The sequence below is a fragment of the Myotis myotis genome, unplaced genomic scaffold, assembly GCF_014108235.1.
Source record: "Myotis myotis isolate mMyoMyo1 unplaced genomic scaffold, mMyoMyo1.p scaffold_m19_p_3, whole genome shotgun sequence".
Lineage (NCBI taxonomy): Eukaryota > Metazoa > Chordata > Mammalia > Chiroptera > Vespertilionidae > Myotis > Myotis myotis.
The window spans coordinates 168,977,793-168,995,492 of record NW_023416335.1 but is presented as its reverse complement, the minus strand read 5'-3'; the positions used below and the strand labels follow the sequence as shown (position 1 = coordinate 168,995,492).

General features: G+C 38.7%; 2 protein-coding genes across 14 annotated transcripts in view; one reads left to right on the top strand and one right to left on the bottom strand.

The window, feature by feature from the left end:
* IRAK4 (interleukin 1 receptor associated kinase 4) overlaps positions 1-11,805 on the top strand; it is a 26,883-nt gene extending 15,078 nt beyond the window's left edge. For 8 of the 10 annotated variants that reach the window (XM_036297053.1, XM_036297049.1, XM_036297050.1 and 5 more), the window contains 6 exons: positions 1,259-1,373; positions 1,724-1,833; positions 3,505-3,688; positions 5,387-5,449; positions 10,180-10,338; positions 10,472-11,805. In XM_036297053.1, the coding sequence (XP_036152946.1) occupies positions 1,259-1,373; positions 1,724-1,833; positions 3,505-3,688; positions 5,387-5,449; positions 10,180-10,338; positions 10,472-10,507 (667 nt within the window). In that variant the 3' untranslated portion in view covers positions 10,508-11,805. Of the gene's footprint in view, positions 1-1,258; positions 1,374-1,723; positions 1,834-3,504; positions 3,689-5,386; positions 5,450-9,533; positions 10,060-10,179; positions 10,339-10,471 lie in introns of those variants that run through there. The other 2 variants (XR_004965723.1, XM_036297052.1) reach the window with 2 other exon arrangements.
* TWF1 (twinfilin actin binding protein 1) overlaps positions 5,057-17,700 on the bottom strand; it is a 25,660-nt gene continuing 13,016 nt past the window's right edge. Inside the window, exons 9-10 of one of the 4 annotated variants that reach the window (XR_004965724.1) lie at positions 12,799-13,099; positions 5,057-5,260 (exon numbers count right to left, since the gene is read on the bottom strand). Coding sequence is in view for 1 of the 4 variants with exons in the window: in XM_036297059.1 (XP_036152952.1) it covers positions 5,210-5,260 (51 nt within the window). In the remaining 3 variants the exon portion in view is untranslated. Of the gene's footprint in view, positions 5,261-9,170; positions 9,329-12,798; positions 13,100-17,700 lie in introns of all 4 variants that reach the window. The other 3 variants (XR_004965725.1, XR_004965726.1, XM_036297059.1) reach the window with 3 other exon arrangements.

Below are 17,700 nucleotides of genomic sequence, written 5' to 3'. Positions count from 1 at the left end.
AAATGGCCTTATATATAAGTTATGATAATTAATTCTCTTATCAGCAATGTATTAAAATTTCAAACGTCATTGCTACCTTACCACCATTGAATATTATTACTATTTTTTAATAAGTACCAATCTCCGGATCTTACTAGCAGAATAACCTTAGCCACATTTCTTAACTCTCTATCCATTAGTTTTCTCATCTATAAAATAGAATAATAATAGTTCCTTCTTCATTATGTTATTGTGAAGAATAAATAAAGCAGGAAAATTATTTAGTGCCTTATATACAGTATAAACTCAGCAAATGTTATCTACTCATTTCTAAAATGTGCAAATTTGCTGGAACATGGAGAATTTGTCATTTTAATTTGCACTTTATAAAATATTTTTGAGGATAGACTGATTTCAAATCAAACTCTGATTTGAAATAATGAAATGCTAGAATTATATATCATTTTGAATGAACAAATGAGTAAGCAAAGGATGGAATATTTACCATGCTCTAGGTACCTGTCAAGGCTCTCATATATTTGCTCATTTAATTCTCACAGCATCCATGTTACATAGGTATTACCCACTTTTAGCAGGCAAATTTGTTGAGGCTTGGTGAGTTGTTAATTTGCTATAGTTCACATATCCAGGAGGTGGCAGAGCTGGACTTCAAACTTAACACTGAACACAGCCCAGTTTTCTTTCTGCTGTATCACATATATCTGCAGTTTTGTTATACTTGAGCTCTCTTTAGTTTTTTTATTCTCACATATATAAAGAAACTCAAGTTGGGTTATAAATAATCAGATATGATGAAATATCAGAAATGTGTAGATTAGATGTGATTAATGATCAGATGTCTATAAATCAGTGCTTTGGATGTGATAGAGCATTCTTAAAAGGGTTTTATACAGGTTTCAATGGACTTCTTGAAATCTTATTCGTGCTATCATTGAAAATTGTGCTAAACAAAAGTAAACATCAGCCTAGTCCTTAACCAAGCTATTACAAGTTCCAGTGGTCTGAATTATTGAGCTTTTACTATAAAATACAAAGAGGTTTTGCTTCTAAGTTAATCAATATTGACTAAAAGGGGAAATGTTTGCAGAAGATTATCAAGTTATAAGAAACATATATAAGCATATATCATATTATGATATTAAGCATCTTATTTTCTTTATCTTTTTTCTATTAAAGCTCTAAACTAAATAACTTCCAACCTACAGATGAATATATGTGTGTAACATAATAATTTTGAGTGAAAAATTATTTGTCACAGGTGCCAACATGAAAATTTAGTAGAACTACTTGGTTTCTCAAGTGATGGAGATGACCTCTGCTTAGTATATGTTTACATGCCTAACGGTTCATTGCTAGACAGACTGTCTTGCTTGGTAAGATATTTGTTCATCAGATTTTTGGCTTTCTGTTTCTTTGTTGTATATTAATATTCATCTCGTGACAGGATCATTTAAACTGCATTAATCTTAATATTTTTCCCGCTCTATGAAAATTATACATTTGATATGCAAAAAACTGGGATTGCCATTCTATTAGGTGATCATCTAAAATGTAAAATATTAGTCAAGACTAGACTTTGAAGATGCTCTTACATATTTTTATTGTCAAATGAGAAATGCTAACCCCTGTTTAAAAGTTGCTTAGGAACATTTTCTGTTATGTATTTACTGTAGGTATTTTTATCCTCCTAATTTTTGAATTGGTTTGTTTCTTACTTCACAAGGATGATACTCCACCACTTTCTTGGCACATGAGATGCAGGATCTCTCAGGGTGCAGCTAATGGCATCAGTTTTTTACATGAAAACCATCAAATTCATAGAGATATTAAAAGGTAAATGCTACTTTTGGAAAAGCCATTTTTAAAGAATAATTTTCCCTCCCTCTTTCTGTTCACTATGCACCTGCATGTCTTAATCTAGAGCACTCCAAGATTATAGATGTCCTTTTTCTCCCCAGTGTTCTGCCTTTATTTAGACCCTGGCTATCTATCATTGACTTTATTACAAACCCTCCTAATCAGCCTTTAACCTGTCTGTACCAGTACTTACCTATTCACTACTGCATTGCCAGGTTATGGCCCGAAAGATCAAGCCTGCATACCAGTTTATTGAAATTGGTTATATGTTTTCTATCACTATTACATGGTGCTCCATTTGCCTGAAATGCCTTTCTTTCTCTCATTTAACCATCAACTTCTAATAATTATTCAAGACTAAGCACATTTTTCCTTGGAATTTTCTCCAGTTCTTTTATTCATATAGTTGTTCTATCTGCATTTTATATCTAATATCATCATAATAGTGTATTTATTGGATTTTTAAAAATTATACATGGCCATAGCCAGGTGATTCACTTGGTTGGAGCATCCTCCCATACATCAAAATATGGGTTTGATTCCCCGTCAGAGCACATACCTCGGTTGTGGGTCATGTCAGGGAGGCAACCAATCAATGTTTCTCTCTCACATTGATGTTTCTCTCCCTTCCGCTCTCTCTAAAAATCAATAGAAATATATGGTCAGGTGAGGATTAAAAAAATATTTATGCATATACCTTTGTCACAGACAAGATTTGAAGATTTCCTCCATGTCCAGCACTGAGCTTAAATACTATAATATATAGGGAGTCCTCAGTAAGTTTTGTAGAATGAAAGTATGAGTGTATGAGTAAATGCATATAATGAATGAAGGAAGATCTTTTAGCTGTATTCTTTCTTCTTTGAAAGATTTCAGATAGCACAAAAAAGAAAAAAGAAATGAAAAATTGAGATACTTGGGTTGGAAATTTGTTTTTAAATGAATTTAGAAATGTTACAAAAGGAGTTAAGAATGGTGCTTTGGCAGACCTTAAGGGAAGTGACCCTGTGATAAATTATTTGTAAAATAATGAAAATATCTCTCACTAATGTGAACAGCATTATTTCAATTTTGTTTTCTTAATTTTTTCTTAAGAAACAGAAGGGAATATAAGACAGTCATTTCTTTTTAGCTTTAATCTGAAATCTAGGTATATTTACACAAACTTCAGGCTTTTATGATGTATATTATAACATGGTATACTCTGTAAATACATGCATACATACATATATTCATACAGCTATTTAAGAAACCATTTAACTTGCCTGAAAAGGACCTGGAGAGTATTATGCTAAGTGAAATAAAGCAGTCAGAGAAAGACAAATATCATATGATCTCACTAATATGTGGAATATAATAGACAAAATAAACTGAGGAACAAAATGAAACCAGAAGCAGGGATACATGGGACAGACTGACAGGTGCCAGAGGGGGAGGAAAGGATAGGGGGTGACTGGATAAAGAAGGTGAATGGATTATCTAAAAAAAATATATGCATACCCCATGGTCACGGACAATAGTGTGGTAAAGGCCAAGGGAGGTGGATGTGGAGGTGACTGGAGGTGAGCGAAGGGAGGATATCTGCAATAGTCAACATTAAATATTTTTAATAAATTTTTTTCTCTGCAAATTTTACATTTTTTTCAGTGCAAATATCTTACTAGATGGAGACTTTACAGCCAAAATATCTGACTTTGGGCTTGCACGGGCTTCTGAGAAGTTTTCCCAGACAGTCATGACTAGCAGAATTGTGGGAACAACAGCATATATGGCACCTGAGGCTTTGCGAGGAGAAATAACACCCAAATCTGACATTTACAGCTTTGGTGTGGTAAGTTTCATATCTATACTAATAATAGAGGAATATGCAAATTGTCTGGGACGCCGTCACAGTAACAGTAATGATCAAACAGCAGGATGCTTGGGGCAACAAGGCCAGCGGGGGGTTTAGTGAGGGATGACAAAATGACTGAACAGCAGGCTGCGTGGGGTGACCAGGCTGGCAGGGGGACAGCTGGGGACGACCAGGCCAGCGGGGGAGGGGGGTCATTTGGGGGCAACCAGGCCTGCAGGGGAGGGCAGTTGGGGGTGATCAGGCTGGCAGGGAAGCAGTTAGGCATCAATCTGGCTGGCAGGGGAGCCAGTTAGGGGGCGATCAGTCTGGCAGGCAGAAGCGGTTACGGGCAGTCAGGCAGGCAAGTAGGTGAGCAGTTAGGAGCCAGCAGCCCCAGTTTGTGAGAGGAATGTCCAACTGCCGGTTGAACATCCCCCAAGGGGTCCCAGATTGGAGAGGGTGTAGGCCAGGCTGAGGGATACCCCCTCCCATGCACGAATTTCATGCACCGGGCCTCTAGTATATATATAATCAGTAACAATACTCAATCATTCTGGTAATAATTATGAAATTTAAGTAGAATATTTTGAATACACCTGCCTTGCTTAGCTCTCTGTAAACTGTTCACTTTAACCTCTAGTTAAATGAGAAAGTTATAAAAACTTCTCCAACTTTGTAAAGCCTTTATATTGATTTCTGAAATTACTGCATGAAATTATTTTTGACTACACTATCCTCATGAATTAGTATGAAACTTAACTTAAATTAGTGCATAAAATAAATGTCATACAGTATGTAATTTAGTGTCATATTTAAAAATGAAGTATTTTTTAAAAGAAATATGCTTTTGCATTCTTTGATTTGCCAGTCTGTTCCTGATAACTTAAGATGGAGTGAGGAGTGAGTGGGGGTGGTTGGAGAAATTGGGTAATTCACCATTAGATTCCACATATTAGTGAGATCATATGGTATTTGTCTTTCTCTGACTGGTTTATTTCACTTAGCATAATACTCTCCAGGTCCTTATTTTTCATATGTGTTTTATATATGGAAATTTAACATCATAGCACTGTGAACTTAAGGTATAGGGCAGTGATGGTGAACCTTTTGAGCTCTGCGTGTCAGCATTTTGAAAAACCCTAACTTAACTGGTGCCATGTCACATATAGAAATTTTTTGATATTTGCAACCATAGTAAAACAAAGACTTATATTTTTGATATTTATTTTATTTAAATGCCACTTAAAAAAGAAAAATCAACCAAAAAAATGAGTTCGCATGTCACCTCTGATATGCATGTCATAGGTTTGCCATCACTGGTGTAAGGTTTGGGATATGCCTAAAGTTTAGAAAATAATATTCTCCTAAGAACCAAAGAAATTTATTCTTATGAAGAATTCCCTGCAAAACAGGGAAAGGTGTGTCCAGAACACGTTGAGTGGAGCTGATTGTTTAGTAAGTTGCCAATAGTAAGAAATGCTTGTGGGGATGGGTGGGATCCATGGTGTCAGTGAAGCTTCAAAGGATGGTGGGAAATGACCACAGCTCATGTTCTTTCTGCCTTGATGCCTAAAAGACATAATGCAGTGTGTGAAAATGATTAACCAGATTTCATAATCAAGATTCATAATTCATTCTAGTTTCTATATGTTGCCTGGAGAGTGACACTCATGGATTTGTTGTTTATCTTCATAGGTTTTACTAGAAATAATAACTGGACTTCCAGCTGTGGATGAACACCGGGAACCTCAGTTGTTGGTAACTGAAAGATTCATTTTTTCTCTAGTCCTTTTTTCTTTGCATGTATAATCTAAATTTATATGGATAAATTTGGCATCTAGAAATGTCATTTTCTCTTGGCAATTATATGGTGGCATATGGAAAGAGAATCAAATATTCCTAATTTCAGCTCTACCATGAAGTATTTGTGAAGCTTGGAAGAGTCACTTACGTATTTTGTATTCTAGTTTCTTTTGTGAGTAAATCAGAATAGAACTATATTATTTCTGATGGCATCTCCAGTATATTTTTAGTTGTTACTTTCAGAGTGATTACTAACAGTCTTTCAGCTCAAAGGGGAAAAACAACATGGCTTTCATCTATTCAAATTTGTATCAGAATAGAATTCCTAGCAAAAATTCTCTATCCATTTCTATTATGGATTATTTTATTTATAAAGTTATCATAGAAAACATCACCAATGTGTAATATTAGACATTCATTGACAAATGAATTACACAAATAGGCTAACTGAATGTTAAAGCTATAGGAAAATTATACCATGCCCCCTTTTCCCTATCTAGTAAATTTTAAGAACTTAGAGGCTCTTTTTATAAAACTGAAGATTTATAGAAATATCTGCTTCCATGTGTAAGGTTTTCTTAACATTAGTTAAATAACTTCACTGACTTTTCTAATTAACGTGTTCTAATGGGACAAACCAGTGTGACAAAATCAGACAATGTATGTATACCAGATTATTTTCCCAGAAGGGGATTAGAAAGTCAAAAGGTATACTAATATATGCTCAAGAGCTGAGTACCATACTCTTTTAAGAAAAGCCATGAGCAGTCAATGAAAGAAAAATACCACATGATCAAAAGCATGGATGGAACTGGAGAGCATTATGCTAAGTGAAATAAGCCAGTCAATGAAAGAAAAGCCATGAGTACAATCCTATCTAATAAAAGAGAAACATGCAAATTGGCCGTACCTCCGCTATAACAACAAGCCACGCCCACACGCCAATCAGGAGCAAGTATGCAAATTAACCCAACCAAGATGGCGGTGGCCACGGAGCTGGAGCGAACAGGAGGCTTGGGTTGCTCCTGGCGATGGAGGAAGCCCAGTTTCCCACCCATCCTGGCCCACCCTGGCCTCCACTCAAGGCTACAAAGTTTCAATTATAGAAGATAAATAAATCCCAGATACCTGCTTCCCTCTGCTCAAGGAGGCGCTGAAAATAAAAAAGAGCTGGGAGTTTGGGTCACCAGGAGCCATGGCCAGCCTGAAAATGGCCCTCAGCCCCTCACCCAGGCTGGCCACACCCTCATGGGGTGAGGATCCACGCTGGAGGGCTTGGCCAGCCTGCAAACAGCCATCAGCCCCTCACCCAGGCTGCCAGGCATCCCAGCGGGGACCCCCACCCACTGGCAGTGGTTCTCAACCTTCCTAATGCCATGACCCTTTAATACAGTTTCTCATGTTGTGGTGACCCCCAATTTCATTGTTACAAATTGAACATAATTAAAGCATAGTGATTAATCACAAAAACAATATGTAATTATATATGTGTTTTCCGATGGTCTTAGGCAACCCTTGTAAAAGGGTTGCGACCCACAGGTTGAGAATTGCTGCGGGGATGTGGCCAGCCTACCAACAGCCCTCAGCCCCTCACCCAGGCTGGCCACACACCCTCATGGGGTGAGGGTCCCCACTTGTGGGCTTGGCCAGCCTGCAAACAGCCATCAGCCCCTCACCCAGGCTGGCCAGGCACCCCAGCGGGGACCCCTACCCTGAAGGGGATGTGGCCTGCTTGAAAACAGCCTTCAGCCCCTCACCCAGCCTGGCCAGGCACCCCAGCAGAACCCCCCACCCTGAAGGTGGTGTGGCCTGCTTGAAAACAGCCCTCAGCCCCTCACCCAGGCTAGCCATGCTCCCCCAGTGGGGACCCTCACCCCATGTTGGCATGGCCGGTCTGCAAATCACCACAGGCCCCTCGCCCAGGATGCCCAATGCCCCAAGGGAACCCCCACCCTGATCCAGGACACCCTTCAAGGCAAACCAGCCAGCCCCCTCCCATGCACCAGGCCTCTATCTATACTAATAAAAGGGTAATATGCTAATTAGACTGGGAGACCTTCCAGGAGACCTCCCGGACGTTCTTCTGGAGAAAGCCATGGTAGCAGGGCCAAGGTAGAGGTGGTTAGAGGCCAAGAGGGGAGGGCAGTTGTGGGTGATCAGGCTGGTGGGGGGCAGGGCCGTTGGGGGTAAGCAGATCAGCAGGGGGGCCAGTTGGGGGCAAGCAGGCCGTCAGTGGGGGTCAGTTAGAGGTGATCAGGACGGCGGGGGGGGGGGGCAGTTTGGAGTGAGCAGGCCAGCAGGGGGACAGTTGGGGGCAAGCAGGCCAGTGGGGAGGGAAGGTGGGGGCAAGCAGGTCAGCAGTGGGGGTTAGTTGGGGATGAGTAGGCTGGCAGAGGAGGCAGTTGGGGGCGAACACACTGGCACGGGATGCAGTTGGCGTGATCAGGCTGGGGGGGGGGGGCATTTGGGGGCAAGCAGACCAGCAGCAGGGGGCAGTTGGGGGCGAGCAGGCCGGCAGGCAGAGTGGTTAGGGACAGTCAGGCAGGCAGGCAGGCAGGCGAGTGGTTAGGAGCCAGCAGTCCCGGATTGCAAGAGGGAGGTCCGACTGCCGGTTTAGGCCTGATACCTGTAAACCAGCAGTAGGACATCCTTCAAGGGGTCCCAGATTGGAGAGGGTGCAGGCCGGGCTGAGGAACATCCCCTTCCTCGTGCACGAATTTTGTGCACTGGGCCACTAGTGTCTATATATTACAATATTGCTACAGATTAAAACTTTATATTATAAAGCTATATTATAAAGCTTTCCACAGTTTCCTGGATATGAAGTAATGCAATATTACATGTTATATAATACTTCACATTAAAGTACATTTAGGGAGCATAATGTTATTGTAAAAGCTATTATTTTTATAATGAATTTTTTACCATGGTACACACACATTTAAAATTCTCTGTCTCATTAGTGGTTGGTGGTCAGGAAAGAAGCCTAGGCTGGAGATGCAGTTTTTGAGCCATTAGTGTACAGGCATAGATAAAGCTTTGGTTATGGATTGAATTATACAGAAAAAGTGTGTAGATTAATCGTACAGGAGGACAGTTAAAAAACCAAGTGTTTTGCTACCTTACATTTTACAAGGCCTACCTGTCTAAAGACCTAAAATTTTCCATCTTTCCACCTGAGACTTCTTTTCCTCCTTCAAAATATTATAAAAGCCTCGAAATTTGGGTTTGAATAAGGATGTAATACAGAAAGACATAGAGCCATCTCAGTCACAAGTTTTATGGATCCTCAAGTAATAGTGAAAATCATAATACTTCAAGGAAGATTATACTCTCTGATTTATTCTTAAGGTTTGAATGTGACATGACTATAAAGTAGTAAGATTTTAATGCAAGTGTAACTATATCACTATATTATGTTATTACCCAAATACTTTCAAAATTTTTCTTTTAGAAGTTTCTGGAGATTTTATAGTCCACCTCACAAAATAGTCTTTGCCATCTGTATGTTTCCTAGCACTGCCGTAAAAAAAAAAAAAAAAAAAAAAAATTACTGCACACTCAGACTTAAAATGACAAAAATGTATTCCCACAGTTCTGGAAGCCAGAAGTCTGAAATTATGGTTTTGTCAGGGCCCTTTACTCTGGAAGACTCTAGGGGAGAATCTTTCCTTACCTCTTCCAGCTTCTGATGGCTGTTGGCATACCTTGACTTGTAGCCACATCACTCCAGTTTCTTCCTCTGTGATCATGTTGTCTTCTCTTCTGTGTCTGTTTTCTTCTTTCTGTCTCTTATACAGATGCTCGTCATTGGATTTAGGGCCACCTGGGTAACTTAATGACATCCGCAAAGACAGTTTTCTCGAAATACAGCCACACTCACAGGTTCTGGGGATTAGGACTTGGATATATCTTTTGGGGGCCACTGCTCAACCCACTAGTCCATCATCCTAGTCCTATTCCTCTCTCCCTATTCATTACTTTTTCACCATGGCCCTGCCTCCCTTTTCCTCCTTCCTCTGTCTCTTTGATTCAACAGTTTGAGTACTCACAGAGAAGTTTGAATGAAGGGAGGGGAGTCTGTTTTCAGAAGTTGGAACTGTGTTATCAGGAGCAAATCAAGAAGCAGACCATCCTACACTGGCAGCATAGTAAGTGCTGCAAATGGGAGCATGACAGCAGTTAGCTCAGTAGCATAAATACAAAAGTTAGACAGCAAATGAAAAGTACTTAGGAGGTAGGTATGTATGTATGTATGTATGTATGTATGTAATTATAAGTAAATAAATAAGGTTTCTTCTGTATGTCTTCAGTTCTTAACAAGGTTATAAAAGTAGAAAATAAAATAAGATTACAGCCCAGCTGGTGTGGCTCAGGGGTTGAGCGTTGACCTATGAACCAGGAGGTCAGGGTTTGATCCCCAGTCAGGGCACATGCCTGGGTTGTGGGCTCGGTCCTCAGTAGCGGGCTTACAGGACACAGCCAATCAATTGTTTCTCTATCATAGATGTTTCTCTCTCGCCCTCCCTTCCTTCCTCCCTCCCTCCCCCTACCTCTCTGAAATAAATAAAAATATATTTTTTAAAAAGTACATATTATTATGAAGTAGATTAAATAATTAAGATTTATGTTCTGATTTTTTTCACTTTCATTTGCAACTCAAAGTTTTAACACTTGTTTTAAAGCTAGATATTAAAGAAGAAATTGAAGATGAAGAAAAGACAATTGAAGATTATGTTGATAAGAAGATGAATGACATTGATTTCACTTCCATTGAAACTATGTACTCTGTTGCCAGTCAGTGTCTGAATGAAAAGAAAAATAAGAGACCAGACATTAAGATGGTATTAATTTTTTATACTTATTTAAAAAGTGAAGGAGGTGGGATTTGTCATTTTTTCCTTAAGTGTGCATTTCAAAACAACTATTTAATACAGTTCTTTCTGTTTTGTTTTTTTCTCTCTGTCTTTATAAAAGGTCCAACAGCTGCTGCAAGAAATGATGGCTTCTTAAAACTTTAGAAGAATAGACTCTTGGCTTTTTAATATACAGCTATCAAAACCATTTTCTAGACTAAATGTTCTGGTAAACATTCTTTTTTACCTTTAACAAAGCAGCATGATGCAGTGTAGTGGTTATTAAAGCTTATGTAGAACCCCCAACATACAGAACAAACAGAAGTAGAGCTGCCATATCAATGCTTGGCCTGAACTTCTTAGTGTCACCCTCCATTCACGCAGTAATCCCTTGAAACGTCTTCTTGGAACCTCACCAAACACAATTTGAAAACTACAGGATTAGCAAAAAAGAGGACTGGACTATAGAATGAAAAGGCCCAACTCCACTACTAATTTTCTATAAAGCTATGGTCAATTTCTTCGCTGCTTTGAGCTTGGTTTTTTTCACCTGTAGCATTGGATTATACTTACTGTACCTCTCTGACAAGTAGTCATGAAAATCAAAGGATGCAGAATGTTTACAAAGTACTTATAAAGTGATATAAAATTTAAATTTTATATAGATGATTATAAAACTTTTACAGTCATTTGTTTATAGGGTCGTGTTCACAATGAGCTCTTTTTTAATTTATTTTTTTATTTTTATTGATTTCAGAGAGTGAGAGAGAGATAGAAACATCAATGATGAGAAAGAATCATTGATCGGCTGCCTCCTGCACACCCCACACTGGGGATCAAAACCACAACCCAAGCATGTGCCCCAACTAGGAATCGAACCATGACCTCCTGGTTCATAGGTTGATGCTCAAACCACTGAGCCATGCTGGCCAGGCCACAGTGAGCTCTTTTAAGCAATTATTCACCACAAGCCAAATATTCCCAGATGATATTCCCGTGATATGGCCATAATTAGATTATGTTACATAGCAAAGTTGATGGAATTTTGCAATGCAGTTAAGGTTCCTAATCAGCTGACTTTGAATATCAACAGGGACTGTGCTGGGGGGCCTGACCTAAGGTGAGCTCTTGCAAGAAGTCTGAGAGATTCTCCTGTGGGCCTTGAAGAAGGAAGCTCCCATGTTGTAAGAAGGCCACATTGGCTAAGACCTAAGGGTGGCTTTCAGGAGATGAGAGCTACCTTCTGGCTGGGACTTTAGATCTATAGCCACAAGAAACTGAATTCTTCTAACAGCCTAAATTAGCTTAGAAGAGTATTCCAGACTTCAGATGATGCTGTAGTCCCAACTAACACCAAAATTTCGGCCTTGTGAGACCCTCAGCGAATCTAGCTGAGCTGTGCCTGTACTTCCTACATACAGAACTGTGACATAATAAATGAGTTGCTGTAAGCTACTAAGTCTATGGTAAGTTATTATGCAGCTATAGAAAATGAATGCAGATATTCCCTTGATGATTCTCCCATGGTGATATACTATCATGTTCACAAATTCTGCTCGTGCTCAAGGGGTTGATAGGGATTAAACAGTGTGTATATATACCAGGTGGTTGCAGTGTACTGACTTTCACTGGATTTCTCGATTTTCCTCAATCGCTTCTCTTTTGTTGTTTGTTCTACTACAGAGAGTGAGAAACCTCTGGGTCGTAGTGATGAATTGATTTGTTTAAATGACTTTTAATAATTTCTCCTAAGTTTAAAATTTTCAATTGGTTTACATTATTTGAAAATTGATTTTTCAGATTTGGGTGAGCAGAAGGAAGTAATTTACTTAATCATGAAAACTGGCTTATAGAAAAGCTAATATGTATAGAAGAAATGCCAAGTGGCTGCAATTATTCACTCGTTCATTCAGTAAGCTTTCTATCTTTCATTCTTTCATTAACACACTCAAAACAAGAATATGTACAGTTAGCTACAGTATAAAATGCTCATCCTCTATATTGTACCGTTTAGACCTTCCTAAATGTTTTCCTGGGAATCAAAAATAACACATCTTTCTAATCACCTTGTTAGCTCAGTATTTAAGCAGAAAGAAACATTTGCTAGTTGAAAAGGAAAAAGAAAAATAAGTAAAATGACTTAATTAAATCAACTTCAATGGGAACCCACATAATTTGAGGCTTGATATGATACTGAACATAATTATGTTATTTTAAAATATAATTAACTATTTCTTGAAATAAAAGCATTTACATAAAATTACATATTTATATGTCTTATTGTAAACTGTTACCAAACTATACTCAAATTTTTAAGAGTAAACTATATTTTTGATTTTGAAATTTTTGTGATGTTTGAAATTTTTGGTAGATGTTTTCATTCCATCAAATGGAATTGATATCAGATTTACCAAAATTAGACATAGCTCCCCCACAATAAGACTGTACCTTAACTCTTTGGGCAGCAATAATACAGTAAATCGAAGACTCAAAAGTATCACCACACTGTTTCATATTTTTGCCTGATGGCATCTGATGCATCATGGACCGCTGAACTTGTGTGATTCACTCAGCTATGGGACTGAGCAGCAGAGGGGTTGTCCTCAGCTCACACATGAACATGACTTTCACTAAAGTTCTGAGAATAATGTTCAGGCTATTTGTACTGTTTCCCTCAGGCAGAAATGAAAAATGAGGGGTGACATCTAGTTAAAGCTTTTTCTTAACTTCATTTGGAATACGCTTCCCCCTAAGTTTGTATAGAAGCAGAATATTTTAAACAGATTTTTGAAAAAAACTTTTGACAGGTTTTGCAAGTTTTGATGTGAACTTTTTTTTTTTTTAAATATATTTTATTGATTTTTTACAGAGAGGAAGGGAGAGAGATAGAGTGCTAGAAACATCGATGAGAGAGAAACATCGATCAGCTGCCTCCTGCACATCTCCCATTGGGGATATGCCCGCAACCCAGGCACGCGCACCTGACCGGAATCGAACCTGGGACCCTCCAGTCCGCAGGCCGACGCTCCATCCACTGAGCCAAACAGGCTTTGGCTTGATGTGAACTTTTAATGTTTCCTCCAACAACTGACTATGCAAACCAATGTGCAATGACAAAAGTGGTTGAGAACCATCCACAGACCCCATTTCCAGAAAGAACAACTGTTTTTATTCCCATGTTTCTGGCCCATTGGTTTGCTAGTTAGCCAACTCAAATTTTTAAATTGTATTTATGTCAATATGAGGAGCAAGCAGGTAATAAGAACAATTAGTCAGTGTTTTGCTTTATTTTTCTAATATATAATTAAGAGACATTTAAGACATTCTAAAGCATTTACGGCTCTGTCCACTTTTTGCTTCTGTAAAGATATAGTAAAATGGCCATAGGTCTCAGCCATTTATAGTGCTATCATTCACTTTCAAAATCAGCATATTTATTTTTCCAGCTTTATTGTGGTATTCTTGACAAATGAAAATTGTATATAGCCTGGCCAGCGTGGCTCAGTGGTTGAGCATCAACCTATGAACTAGAAGGTCACAGTTCAATCCCCAGTCAGGGCACATGCCCAGATTGTGGGCTCAATCCCAGGGGGAGGGGGTGTGCAGGAGGCAGCCAATTGATGATTCTCTCTCATCATTGATGTTTCTTTCCATCTCTTCCTCTCCCTTCCTCTCTGAAGTCAATAAAGTATATATACTTAAGGTATTTAACTTGATGGCTTAATATATGTATAAATTGTGAAATGATTACCATAGTCAAGCTAATTAATAAATCCACTTCATGTAGTTACATTATTATTTTATTTATTTATTTATTTATTTATTTATTTATTTATTTATTTGGTATAATGATAGAGGGATTCACTCAGCTAGGAAGCTTTAACAACACCCAAGCTAAAATATATATATAATTAAAAAGAAAAGACTATCAGTATATAGTATCAGGAATGACTAGAATATACTTTAGCTTAGAGAAAGAAATAAAAACTTAAACTGAATCAAGTTCTATTTGTGTGTTACTGGTGTTATCAAAGGCTTTTAAGGTCAGCAGTGAGCCAAGAATAAGACTTCATCATAATGTTTCTCCTGCTTTCCTGGGGAAAGGAATATTGTGTTCCAGATGATGTCAGATATTTTTCTCTACTGGCTATTCATACATCAGGGAAGTTTGGTGAAGATTTTTGTGAAGGTCATCCAACCTGTTTTCCCTGCACTAACTCCATGCTTATGTAGCAGCTTTTGTATTTTGACTTATTATTTCTTGCCTGGATTTGCCTTTTAGAAGGTAATGCACAGTGACAATCTACATATTACAACTACATATCAGTTTCTATTGCAGAATGTCTTTTTATGATTAACAAAATCACACTCTGGTTTATACCTAAAGCTTTTGAAAGTTTAGCATGAATTAAATCTTTAGAGACTGATCATTTCAGGCTGCAATGCTGAAATCCAAGCCCTAGACTGTGGGACCCTATCTCCAGCTAAAGCCATTCTAAGAGCCAAATGGTATCTCCACCTCTTTTAAGAATTAAAAATTAGCTAATGCTATGGTGGTAACCATTTTACAATATATAAGTGTATCAAATCAACACATTGTACACCTTAAACTGTTCTACCCCTTAAACTTAGGCAATCTTTTATGTCAGTTATAGCTCAATAAAACTTGGGGTGGGGAGTTAAACATTTAAACAGGGTCTACATCTTTAGCACCTCAGACCATTTATGAAAATGTCTCAAAAATGAAACAACTTTTATTATAAAGAGATGCATATCCCCATCATATATTTTAGAGGAAGAGTAGCATCCGTCTTTATAGTGATAACAGAGTTTGACTATCGTTAGTCTCCTTAAAAATTTTGAAATGCTGACCAGTATGTTTAAAAAAACACACAAAACTCAATATCACTTCCGTTAGTGGCATTCTTTGGTGAAATATTCTTAAATCAACTCATAAGTCAGCAGAGGGAACATGTGATAATTTACTCTGTTAAACATATTAGGAAGCCTTGCCATACAACATTCTATTTTTTGGCCAAGAAAGATCAATAATATCTGCCTTTAAATATTTAGACCTCGCAAATGTCAAAGGAGCTCTGAAAACTCACCTTTCCATAAAAACAATGAAAAAGCTGGCAAAAATGTTCAGAATTGACTTTTCCAGAACTGGAAACTAACCAAAGGCTTGCAGCACACAAGAAACCCAGCTGAATCTCAGTAAGAGCAAGCCTGTGGCATGCTAACTTATTCTAGTCTCTCATTCTTTGCTCAGTGGTAGCCTTGAAGAATAACAGCCCACATTCTTGGTACCAGAGGGAGAACAGAGCTGGAGCTTTTTCAAAGCCTTATTCTGAAAGAAATGTAATTATTTGATCTCTCTGGCAGTTCCCTGGAAGACCCCATTCAAAGGCTTCTCTTTATTTGACCTAAATCTCACCTAGCACTAAAAGCCTCTCCCTGGAGTCATTTGTCAAAAACATTTACAGCAAATACTGTAATCACAGCTGTCTGAGGTGATAAATAACAGTTGGGACAAACAATAGGCTAACCAAAAAGCTTAAAAGAAAAAGCTGAGGAGCGAGATATCCATTACAGCTTTGAAAATCCCCGACATATTCCTGGGAACCTGGAAAGCCATGTACGTGTGTAAGGCCATGCACATGCTCAACATAAAAAGGACCTGAGAAGGCTCTAAGCCAGTGGTTCTCAACTTTCTGGCCCTTTAAATACAGTTCCTCATGCTGTGACCCAACCATAAAATTATTGTCGTTGCTACTTCATAACTGTAATGTTGCTACTGTTATGAATCGTAATGTAAATATCTGATATGCAGGATGATCTTAGGCGACCCCTGTGAAAGGGTCGTTCAACCGTCAAAGGGGTCGCGATCCACAGGTTGAGAACCACTGCAAGCTTTACCTCTGGCTGACCTTCAGGCTCCATACAAGTAAGAAGTAAAGACTAAGGCAGAGTCTAAACTGCGGTGGAAGGTCTCTTGACATGTATACAGAGCCCCTTGCAAATACTGGGAGATTTATTGGTTATAGATGTTTAAGGAAGTTTGGCCATTCATTAGCTGATGATGAATCTGAATACAGATTTCAGTGGCCACACATCATAAAGAAAACAGACTTCACAGAATTAGTTTACTTAAGTCACCAAAAACAACAACAACAACAAAAAAACAGCAAGTAACTAATAATTAGCAACCACAGCAAACATTGGGGAGGGGACAGCGTCTGATTTCCAGAATTGCCACATTATATTTTTTAAATGCTCACTTTTCAACAAAAATGGCATAAGAAGAGACAACCAAGTATGGCCCATAGATACCCAGGAAAAAAATCAATAGAAACAGTGCCTGAGGAAGCCCAGATGTTATACTTACTAGACTAAGACTTTGAATTGTCTATTTTAAACATGTCCAAAGAGCTAAAGGGAATTATATTTAAAGAACTAAAGGAAAGTACGAGAACAATGTTTTACCAAATAGAGAACATTAATAAAGAGCCAACCAAGGGAGGAGAGCGCCATGGGCTAAGACATACAGAGGCTAGAGGGCAACAATAAGGACCAGATTTTATTCTGTATGTCACCACAAATCATAACCACTTTATACCAGTATATGGTAATACTCATGAAGTTTTCTGACTGCATGGAAGGAAAATATTTTATTCAATTTACATCATTTAATTCAAACTGTACCCAGTTGTGTCTACACATGAATTATTTGTGGAACTGATTCCTGAGTCTACCTAGTATATCAAAATATCTGGATATGAAGCCCTAGAATCAGGACTTTTTATAATGTATGGCTGTAAAAAAAAAAAAAAAAAATGTGAGGATACACCCAATTACAATATGTTAATTCTGAGTAGAAATCCCTTAACTTTTACAAAGTGTTTAGTATATCAGCCCTTTTAAGGACAATTCTCCATCTTTTATAAAACCTCTACCAAAGACATTCTTTTTGTAAGATAGCCCTAATAAGAATGAATTTGATACAGAATTACAGAGTGTATTCAATCCCATATAATAAAGAGGTAATATGCAAATTAACCCTCACGCCCTCACAAGATGGCTGCCTACGACCAGGCTGGCATGGGGGTTAGTGAGGGATGACCAAACGACTGAATAGCAGGCTACATGGGGCGACCAGGCCAGCAGGGAGGGGGGGGTGGGGGATGAGAAGTGACCTGGCCAGCAGGGGGGAACAGTTGGGGGCGCCCAGGCCAGCAGGGCAGGCAGTTGGGGCTGACCAGGGCAGCGGGGGGGGGGGGGGGGGGGGGGAGCAGTTAGGGGAGTTAGGGGCAACCAGGCCAGCAGAGGGAGGCAGTTGGGGGCAACCAG